Genomic DNA, 11,512 nt, shown 5'->3' with positions numbered 1-11,512 from the left:
GCATTGACATATTCAATAACAATTTCCAGAGCTAAGATGCATCTCTTTCAAAATTGGCTGTAAATTTTTAGGTTCACAGTTGAATTAATACAGTTATATAATATTGGACTCAGTATAAACCCTATAAGACATAAAATTGGTTGAGGTTTTAACCTTTAAAAAAGATATCCATTTCATTTTAAAATATACTGTTTCATACAGAAAAACTCACTTTTTTTTTTTTTATCTTTTTGAAGCAGGGTCTCCCTGTAGCCCCAGCTGTCCTGGAACTCACTATGTAGACCAGGCTGGCCTTGAACTCACAGAGATCTGCCTGCCTCTGCCTCCCACGCACTTACTAACACTTAGATGCACATGCATCTCTGATCTCTATGTATCTCATTATTACTAGTCACAGTAGGTTACTTTCTGAGATCCACCTGAGCGTGGATATAAAATCATCGGGTAGATTTCAATGGTAATGTTTCACCTCCACTAATTTACATGGAGCAAATTTTTATGCTTCTTCCTCAAATATAACTCACTTTTTTAAAATTTGTTGATTTTTTGTGTGTATTTCATACAGAACATCCCAAACAATATTATTCATCTATATACCCACATCCCAAATGGCACCCTCCCATAGTCTCCCCCCCCCCCCACACACACTGGAGCCCATCTACTCTGTAATCCCTGTTACTGTCCACTGTGTTGTTGGCCCCCCCAGCCATTCTCCAGTGCTTGTCCATTTGCTGAATCTAGTCAGCCTATCTAGAGCTCCTTGTTTTAAGAATATCAGCTCTTCCTTATCTAGCAGCAATCAGTTGCCAATATTCCTTTAGATAAGATTGGGGTCTGCTTTGATTTTCCCATTTCTATGCTGAGTTACTGTCTGGGATTCTCTTGGGCCACCCTGGCCAACAACTCAAAGGAAGGTATCTCCTGTCTGGCATTGTTTCTTGTTGTGTAGCTTTTAGCTATACACATGGACTCTTAAAGAATTATATCAATCCCTTTAATTTTTGTTTATACTTTCCTTTTGGGTGTTTAAGTCCATACAGTTGGCCCATATAAATTAATTTATTTTTACTTTTAAGGTCCTTTGAGGATCTGTTCCTCAGGGGTCACATGGGCTTGGGAGGAGCCCTTGGCTCCTTTCTTTTACCAGTTCCATCTATGTGAAGATAAGTCAAAGGTCCTGCTCGACCGTGGCTGCCTTCACTTGGAAGCATGAAGGAAATGTTTCCTCTGTGTTGACCCTCCTCTTTCAGGACTGGATCCTGGTTCAAGTCCATTTGGTGGGGCCTCCGTGGCCTCCTTGATCAAGAGGACAGGTGACATACCACAGTTACAGAACATTTTGAGAGATGCTTATAGTCCCCTGGAGCTTAGTCAACCTAGGAGAGCAAAAATTGTCCTTTATGTCCCTCTGGCCAAATTAGTATAGGCCTCAAAGTATGGCCGTTAGACATCTAAGAAGGTTAGTTGCACCAGTCTGGTACTTTTAATTACCATGTGCTATATAGCTAAAGCTTGGGTAAAGACCAAACATTCTCAAATAAACTTTGCCTGAAAATGTATTATATTCCTTGATCTAGTTGTTTCTATAATTTGTCAGTAGGTGGTTCGATTAATATGGTTCCCTCTGGGTTTTTTTTGTCTTTTTGAGACAGGGTCTCCTTGTAGCCCCAGCTGTTCTGGAACTCACTATGTAGACCAGGCTGGCCTCGAACTCACAGAGATCCGCCTGCCTCTGCCTCCAGAGAGCTGGGATTAAAGCACGCCACCACGCCTGGCTCCCTTTGGTTTTTTAAAACTAGCTACACATTATTTATCTCTTGCATTTTATTTTATTTCTTGAGTTATATGTCTTCTTTATTTTCAAATTTTCCTTTCCTTTCCAGTTACCTTTTTTGAATTTTCCTAATTCTAATTTTCATTTTTCAGAAATACTCTCTCTCTCTCTCTCTCTCTCTCTCTCTCTCTCTCTCGATTTCTTTACACTCTTAGAAATTATTGAATGGGAAGGTTGAATCATGGTGGTAGAACACTTGCCTAGCACACATGTGAAACTCTGAGTTTGATCCTTAGCTCTGGAAAAAATGACACACATACCTCAAAGAGCTCTTGTTTTTTGGGTGTTTTGTTTTGTTTTGTTCTGTTTTTTGTTTTGTTTTGTTTTGTCTTTTTGAGACAGGGTTTCCCTGTAGCTCCAGCTGACCTGGAACTCACTATATAGACCAGGCTGGCCTTCACCTCACAGAGATCCACCTGCCTCTGCCTCTCCAGTGCTGGGATTAAAGGCATGCATCACCATGCCCAGCTCAAAGAGCTCTTGTTAATGTAGACTGTATCTGCTAACATTACCATATAGGAATTAAAATAAAGATAAAAATATTTATTTATTTATTCATTAAAAGATAACCATAATATACTCATTACATGTTAACCTAATGTTCTTATGACAATTGTTTCCAAAATAAAAAAAGTATCTGCCAGGTATGGTGGTGCACGCCTTTACTCCCAACACTTGGGAGGCAAAGGCAGGCAGATCTCTGTGAGTTCAAGGCCAGCCTGGTCTACATAGTTCCAGGCCATTTCAGGCTACAGGGAGACCCTGTCTCAAAAAGACCAAAAAATAAAAAAATAAAAATTAAAGTATCTGTTTTAAGGTAAGTATCATTGATTTATATTCTTACAATTCTCTTTTATGCTTGATTTAATAGAAATATTTGCTTCCTTTTCAATTCTGTTTTAATATGTTGTTTTGTTTGAAATAAATGTAAAAACTCTGGCATAATACAGTTATGTAGTTGGAGTTACAAGCAGCTGTGAGCTACAAAGTAGGTGCTGGAACTGAACCTGCCTCCTCTGCAAAAGCAGTAAATGCTCTTAGCCGCTGAGCCTCTCTCCAACCCAAATATTTGTCTTCTAAAACTATATCAGTGAGGTTTTGCACTCTGTTATAGTGAGATTCATTGGTATATCTTATGTTTCAGTGATTTTTTTGAGAAAGTACTCATTCCATTTATTACTTGAATGAATGACAAAATAATTTCATACAGCAATCTTTAAATGCCTTAAAATGATGATAGCCGGTTCTTCAAATTTCATAATGGCCTTATCCTTCCTATTGCTCTAGCTTCTAAAAAGCTTCATGATTCCATTAAAGCAATGTCCAGCCGGGTGTGGTGGCTCACGCCTTTAATCCCAGCACTCGGGAGGCAGAGGCAGGCAGAGCTCTGTGAGTTCAAGGCCAGTTCAAGGCCAGTTCAAGGCCAGTTCAAGGTCTACATAGCAAGTTACAGACCAGTTGGGGCTATGGGGAGACCCTGTCTCAAAAAGACCTCCCCCCAAATTTTATGTCCATGGTAAATAAATAACTGGCATTATAAAATTCTCTTAGTTCACACAAGGTACATTCCTATCAGGTTTACCTTGCTGCCAAATGTCTAAACTGAAACAAACAAAAAATTTATATTACCCTCTGGGCATTCTTTATGGTCTGCAGGTTTCCTAATTACTGAGTGGAAAACCCTAATATTCGAAAGTGTTTGTATTTTGACAGACAGGAATATGGAAACCTGCAGAACACTTTCTTCACAGAGGAAGAAATCTGTTTCCAAAAGGAAGACATCATGGTCATAAGTTTGAGTGGATCTTTTATCCACATAAGACCTTAACATTATCATGTGTTGGTCATTTGAAATACATTGACTTGCTGAGTTATGTACATCTTCTAAATATTGACAGATAGTCATTGTGCAACATAAAAATCAGATCTTTTTTATATCACCACTCATCTCATTAAAAAAAAATTAAGCATCGGGAAACATCAAACTCATGGTGGACAGGTAAAATTTTTTGAAAATTCTGTTTTGAGGAGACACTGTTCAGTATCAAACTTAGAGCCTTGTACATGCTAAACCTATCTTCTACCACTGAGCTGTATCTCCAGCCCCTAATCATAATTTTTATGTTTTTCTTGGAAACTGAAATGTTATCAATAATTATCAGTTGCTTTCCTGAAATGATAGGCTTACTTTCTGCCACCCAGGGTGATACACACCTATAATCCCAGCACTCAGGGTAGAGGCAGGAAGATCAGGAATTCAAGGTCAACTTTGGCTACATAATGAGGCTGAGGCAAGCCTGGGCTACATAAGCCCCTGCCTTATAAAACAAAACAAACAAGATTTAAAAGTCTGTTAAATAGTCAATCTGAATAACCATTGTTTATCAGGGTTTTTTTTCCCCCAAGTAAAAATGATGTTTCATTAAAAAATGCTTTGGGAATGGTAAGATAACTCTGAAGGAAAAGGTGCCTGGCACTAAACCTGACACCTGAGTTTGATTCCTAGGACCCACACGGTGGAAGCAGAGAACCAATTCCCTGAAGTTGTCCTCTGATCTCCACATGTGCACTATGGCACATGTGCAACCACTCATGCACACAACACACACACACACACACACACACACACACACACACCTGTGCACATACACTTAAAATACAAACTTTTTTCTTAAAAAGTGGCTGCTAGTTCATGGGGCTGGAGAGATAGCTCAGGGGTTAAAAGCAGCTCCTCTTGGAGAGGACTTCGGTTCTGTTCCCAGCACTACATGGTAACCAACAACCATCCATAATTACAGTTCCAGGGGATCTGACACTCTCTTCTGGCCTCTGTGGGAATTGCATGCTCATGGTACACTTAAATACATTCAGGCAAAACATTCATGCACATAATATAAAAAAAATTTTAAGTGTCTAGGTTACCTTACAACTCAATCACACAAGTGTTTCTTACCTCCACTGCTCTTCAGTGTATAGAAGAGCAGAAACACTTTATGCATACTTTCCATTTAGTCATGCGATAGGAAAAGAAATGTACTGAAGGATCAAGTTTTAAAAAATCGCTGGGCATGGTGGCGCACACGTTTAGTCCCAGCACTTGGGAGGCAGAGGCAGGCAGATCTCTGTGAGTTGGAAGACAGCCTGGTCTCCATAGTGAATCCAGGCCAGCTGCGGCTACAGGGAGACCCTGTATCAAAAAGACAAAAAAAAAAAAAAAAAATCACAGTTACTGTTGGTCAAGGGCTTTTTTTTGTTTTTGTTTTGAGACAGGATCTCCCTATGTAGTCCTAGGCTGTTTTCAGACTTCCTTAGGATCCTCCTGCCAAGTGTTGGAATTACTAGTGGCTACTACATCTGGCTAAGGACATTTTTAAGTAACACTGGCTTTAAAAAAAAAAAACAAACTTAAAACTTATAATCAGTGAGGAATGCAATGACTTCTGGTGAAACCTGATGCCACTACCTTGATTCATCTTCCTTAAAGGTCAGCAAGTTTTCATCATCCTTAGGAGACAGTGGGGTTCCACTTTAGTGTCATAACTGCAAAGTCAACAAAAGGCAATTAATATCTTCTTTTTGTTCTGAAAATAATCCTTTAGAAAATAGTTTTGACTTTGTGGACCCCTGTGTGTGTTTCAGGGAGCGTTAGGGGCCTAGAGACCACACTTTGGGAGCTGCTGCTTTGTAAGGGTGTCTTCATTTGCTTTGAGGCGGTTTCTTCCTGGAGGACTTTCCTTTTTTATGCATATGTCTCTGCTTTTCCCTTTTTCTTATAATGTTCTTCATTGAAAACTTTACTGCAACATTTTTTTGTGGCTCTTCAAGTGCAGAGAGAAAACTGGGCCAAAATAGCTTTCTAGTCACAAGGATTTCAGAGCTCCCTCTTCTGTTGGGTTCAGAAAGTACTGGAACATATGACCTTATGCTGCCTGAGCTCTGCCATCTCGGCTTCCCTCCCTGACACCTGTCTGCATCTTCCCTGTCTTCAGTTGTTACTATCATTTCTATTTCATTCTATCTGGATTCTGATTACACTAATCTCTCCCAGGTACGGCTCTTGTCTTGAATGAGATCCTCAGTGTATGACTTTTAAAGGTTTGAGGCCCAAACTGTGCCAGCACCTTAAAATGCTATTTCAATGGAATTCTCTGGCACTTACCTACAAGCCAGATTGCTGGATTTTGTAGAACCCTCTTCTACTTTTGGTTGCTGTTCTCAGTTTGACCCACCAAACTTGCTAGAATTTATATTCACAATTTGAGATTCATTCTTTTTCAATACAGTTAGAAATCTAGCTGAATTTACTTAATTATACTCAAATTTTTTATTTTTCCTCTCTATATCTTGAAATTTTTCCTTATGATAATCTACGAATAGACCTCATTCTTTTAGTTGACTTCATAACAGTAATTAATACATATCACTTATAAGCCATGTGCCATACATTTGGTTGGGGGGGGGTCTTGGCAAATAGTATATCACTGAGATACATTCCCCAGTCCTATGGGCACTAAGTTTTATACATACATTAATCCTTACAACATCCTATGAGTTAAGCTAAGCACAACTATTTCCTTCATGTTACAGAAGAGGAAACTCATACAAAGGGAGATTAAACTACTAGGACATGATCACAGATGTTATACATTGTCTTTTGTATTAATGCACTGTTATTTGGACAGTTAGTCTAATACTGTCTCCATCTAAGGGACCCCTTAACAGTTTCATCTGTTATTTATTTGTTTATTTATTTGTTTGTTTATTTATTTATTTATTTATAGACATTGCCTCACTATGTAGCCCTGACTGACCTGGAACTCTCTGTGTAGACCAGGGTGGCTTAGAACTCAGAGATCCTCCTGTCTCTCTCTCCCAAGCGCTGGGATTGAAGGCATGCACTGCCCACCTGGCTTGCTTGATTGCTTTTTTTTTTTGGTCTTTTTTGAGACAGGGTCTCCCTATAGCCACAGCTAGCATGAATTCACTATGGAGACCAGGCTGGGCTTAAACTCACAGAGATCTGCCTGCCTGCCTCCACCCTCCACCTCCTGAGTGCTGGGATTAAAGACATGTGCCAGAGGACAATAAATTTTGTTTTGAGAACTAACTTTTAGGGACTTGCACTACAAGTTCAAGGTAATTAGGAAAACCCAAGAGCTCTATGATACTGAGGTTTAATATCATTGTATCAGATCATATTGTTGCTTTTTAAAAGAGCGGATCTTTTTTGTGAAAGTTTCATCTACAGCTTATTGTTATTTTTCCAAAATGGACAATTATCATGTCCCACTAGGCATAAAGGCAAAAGATCTGATTTATTGAGCCATAGATATCATACCCTTCACAGATTGGTTATGGGAGGGAGAAAAGCCTGTTTTTACTGACTGCTGTTTATTCAATCAGAGATCATAACATATTTAGTGATGGTCTCTTTTCAGAACTGGTGGAGTCTCTTTCATTGCAGGGATCTTATGCTGGAAAAATCCATTCCATTGGTGATGCCTTTAGAAACTTTAAAAAATCTCCGATCCTTAGATTTATCAAAGAATTTGATCACTAGCCTAAAGGTAGGTTCTATATTCCATGACCAGCCAGGTCAACTCAATTTATATCCTCACAAGAGGAAATAAGAGAAAATATAAGCCTGGAAGTATAGGGTCTTCCTTTTAATTAATTTCCAAGTACATTTTATTATTTTCTATAAAATCTTTTCACTTTATGTTTAAAATTATTCCTTACAAAATATTGGGTAAAATTTATTGTTTACTCAGGAAAAATTATATTAAAGCTTGATTTAAAAAAAAAAAAAACATTAAGACGGGGCTGGAGAGATGGCACAATGGTTAAGAGCACTAGCTGCTCTTACAGAGGACCCAGGTTCAGTTCTCAGCATCCACATGGTGGCTGACAGCCATCCATGACTCCAGTTTAAAGGGAGTCACTCTTTCTAGGCGCAGTGCCCACTTTTGGCTTCTGCCGGCATTTCACGTATGTGGTGCACTTACAATGGAGGCAAAACACTCATATACATAACAATAAAAATAAACATTAAGATAAGAACTTGCAAAAGTAAGATTTTTAGTCCTTCCTGTGAGAGCAAGATTGGTGGGTTCAGGACATACCCAGGGGATTCTGCTGATGGTGGTATATGGTAGAAGTAGAGAAACACTCACCTCTTTTGTCACTCTTTCTAGGCGTATCAGGAAATTGTAGCCTCAATAAAGAAAAAAGAAAAATGTCCCCTTCAGGGGACTATGGAGCAGAGGGCAGTATGAGAAGTAGGGAGTCTGGAGAGATGGCTCAGTTGGTAAAGTGCTTGCTGTGCGAACTCGAGGTCTTGAATCCAGATCCCCAGCACCCATAAAAAGTCAAGCACCGTAGTATGCTTATAATCCCAGCTTTGGAGCTTGCTGGCTAGACAGTCTAACCAAGTAAGTTTGAGTTCCAGGTTCAGTGACAGACTGTCAAAAAAAAACAAGGTGGAGAGCAGTTGAGGAAGACTCTTAAAGTCATCCTCTGGCCTCTTCATGAACACACATATGTACACACATACACATTTTAAAAAAGTAGCAAGGAACCGGTATGAACGTGTATGTGAGGGTTAGCAAGCACGAAGAACTCTGCAAGTCAGTGCATGTGCACACACTCAGAGGGGGTTTTTGCTTTCTCTGTGGTAGACCTCCAAATAGTGCTTCTTTCATAGAAGTGATACAGATTTACAGATGCTATCCAGGACTAATTAACAATCTCCTAGACTATTCTGACAATTTTGTGCTTCCTAGAGGCTACCTGTATAACCACCCAATAAATATCCAATCACAAGGTCTAGCTCAGATCCTTAAAAGAAGAAGCCTCGGGCTGGTAGATGGCTCAATTGGTAAAGTGTCTGCCATGTAGATATAAGGACCTGAGTTCAGTGCATGCACAGAAGTGGGCATGGTGGGCATCTATAATCTAGTACTGATGGGGGCAGAGATAGACCCCTGAAGCTCACTGGCCAGCCAGCCTAGCCAAATCATCATGAGCTTCAGGTTCAGTGAGGGACCCTGTCTAGGAAAATAAAAGGAGAGAGGAAAGGTGCTGAACATCCACGTCTGGTTTTAACACACACACACACACACACACACACACACACACACACATATGCACGCACACATGCACACACGCACCTGAACCAGCATGCACACATGCCACACCCACACAAAACGTATACATGCTGTACACACAACACAATACACACATTTTAAAAAGTAGCAGCAGCAGCCTAGCCTGAGTGTAGAAGTGTACACTTTAGTCTCAGCACTCAGTGGACTGAAGCAGGAGGATCATGACTTTGAGGAGCCTGAGCTACTTAGAAAGGTCAAAATTTAAAAATTAAAACCAAACCACAGCCAGGAGTGGTGGCACACACCTTTAGTCCCAGCACTCTGGAGGCAGAGGGGATCTCTGTGAGGTCAAGGCCAGCCTGGTCTCCAGAGTGAATCCAGGCCAGCTATGGCTACAGAAAGACCCTGTCTCAAAAAGACCAAAAAACAAACAAACAAAAACAAACAACAGCCAGGCTTGGTGACAGATGCCTTTGATCTCAGCACTTGGGAGGCAGAGGCAGCCAGACTTCTGTGAGTTCTAGGCCAGCCTGGTTTACATAGTGAGTTCCAGGGCAGCTTACAACCTCCCATAATTCCAGTTCCAGGGAATTCAGTACCTTCTTCTGACCTCCATGGGCACCTGCACACATGAAGGACACACACACACACACACACACACACACACACACACACACACGTGTGCATTTAAATAAAATTTAAAAAAATCTTCTAAAAAGCAACTCCAGTTGAACTAATTATTAATTTTTAAATCTTTTTAAAATTTACTTATTTTTATTTTATGTCTATGAGTGTATTGCCTGCATGTTGGTAAGTGCACCTGTGTCATGCAATGCCTGAGGAGGTCAGAAGAGGCTGTCAAATCCCCTCGGACTGGAGTTACAGTCAGTTGTTAGCTGTCATGTGGGTGCTGGGACTCGAACCCGGGTCTTCTGCAAGAACAACCAGTGTTCTTCTTAACCGCTGAGCCATCTCTCCAGCCCAAAGAACTAATTATTAATTTAAACTGCATTTTTGTTTTCTGAGACTGGGTCTCACTGTGCAGCCCTAGCTGGACTGGAAGTCACTATGTAGACCAGGGTGGCCTTGAACTCACAGAGATCCACCTGCCTGTCTCCTGAGTGCTGGGATTATAGGCATGTGCCACCACACCTGGCTTTAAATTTTTTTTTTTTTTTGGTCTTTTTGAGACAGGGTCTCCCTGTAGCCCCAGCTGTCCTGCAACTCACTATGTAGACCAGGCTGGCCTTGAACTCACAGAGATCTGCCTGCCTCTGCCTCCCAAGTGCTGGGATTAAAGGCATGCGCCACCATGCCCAGCTTAAACTACTTTTTAGTAACTATTTATATTTGGCCCATCTATTTCAGAAAGGACTATTTTAGAGTTGTATAGATTTTTTTTCATTCATATATTTATCTCATTTTGAGAGGTGGTCTCATGCATCAAAGACTAGCTTCAAATTCAATAGATATCCGAGGATGACCTTGAACTTCTGATCTTCCTGTCTCCATCTCACAGTGCTGGGATTATAGGTATGCCTGACCAGGCCCCATTTTTGTGGTGTTAAGGATCCAACCCAGGGCTTTGTGTATGCTAGGAAAGCACTCTATCAACAGCTACCTCCAACTTTGTTTTCTTCCTTTTTTTTAAATATTTTATTTGTTATTTTTATTTTATGTATATGCATGTATTGCCTGCATGTAGGTAAGTGCACCTGTGTCGTGCAATGCCGGGGGAGGACAGAAGAGGCTGTCGGATCCCCTGGAATTCCAATTGTTAGCTGCCATGTGGGTGCTGGGATTCGAACCCGGGTCTTCTGTAAGAACAATCAGTGTTCTTAACCACTGAGCCATCTCTCCAGACCCCCAACCCTGTTTTCTTTGTGTTAAAAATTAAGTGAGCATTGCTGTAATGTGTGTGTTTCTCAATATTTTGTTTATTTTCACTTTATGTGTATGAGTGTTTGGTTGCATGTGCATGCAATGTCCTCAGAGGCCAGAAGAGGGTATCAGAACCCCTAGAAGTAGAGTTGCAGATGACTGTGAACTACCATATGGTTGCTGGTTCTCTGCAAGAGCAGCAGGTGCTCTTAACCGATGAGCCATCTCTCCAGTCCCCCCATAATTTGTTTTTATACTCCTTTCCAGTTCTATAAATTAGACAAAAACTTGAGAAGATTAATCAAATTAACAAATGTAATAAAATACAATATATAAAAGACTCCTGGCACAGTGCTTGGCAAAAAGGAAGTACTTGGTAAAATGTTAGTTTTCTATATATATTTTTTTGTTTCTATGATTTACCTGATTATCTGCATTTCTAGCAGATCTGCATCACTTGGTTTTGTTTTACCAGGGAGAAAATACTTTTTTTTTTAAATTTTTAGTGTCATGGTGGAGAATCCAGAAATTCACATCAACTAGGAAAAGTAAAAAGAGGATAAAAGTTGTTTCCTTGATTTTTTACACTGAGAAACATTAGAAGAATAATTGAACAGGGTACTGCACACATTAAGACAATCCTGATACTGTAGAACCCCAAGAATGGGACCAAAGCACTGATAAATCATAG

General features: G+C 40.1%; 1 protein-coding gene across 1 annotated transcript in view; it reads left to right on the top strand.

Moving 5' to 3' along the window:
• Lrrc36 (leucine rich repeat containing 36) overlaps positions 1 to 11,512 on the top strand; it is a 72,883-nt gene that overhangs the window by 12,564 nt on the left and 48,807 nt on the right. Inside the window, 2 exon segments of the mRNA XM_017799650.2 lie at positions 7,273 to 7,349; positions 7,351 to 7,401. Of these exon segments, the coding sequence (XP_017655139.1) occupies positions 7,273 to 7,349; positions 7,351 to 7,401 (128 nt within the window).

This window comes from Nannospalax galili, unplaced genomic scaffold, assembly GCF_000622305.1.
Source record: "Nannospalax galili isolate Female #2095 unplaced genomic scaffold, S.galili_v1.0 scaffold799, whole genome shotgun sequence".
Classification (NCBI taxonomy): Eukaryota; Metazoa; Chordata; class Mammalia; order Rodentia; family Spalacidae; genus Nannospalax; species Nannospalax galili.
The sequence above is the reverse complement of the archived record's forward strand: the minus strand, read 5'-3'. Positions and strand labels throughout refer to the sequence as shown.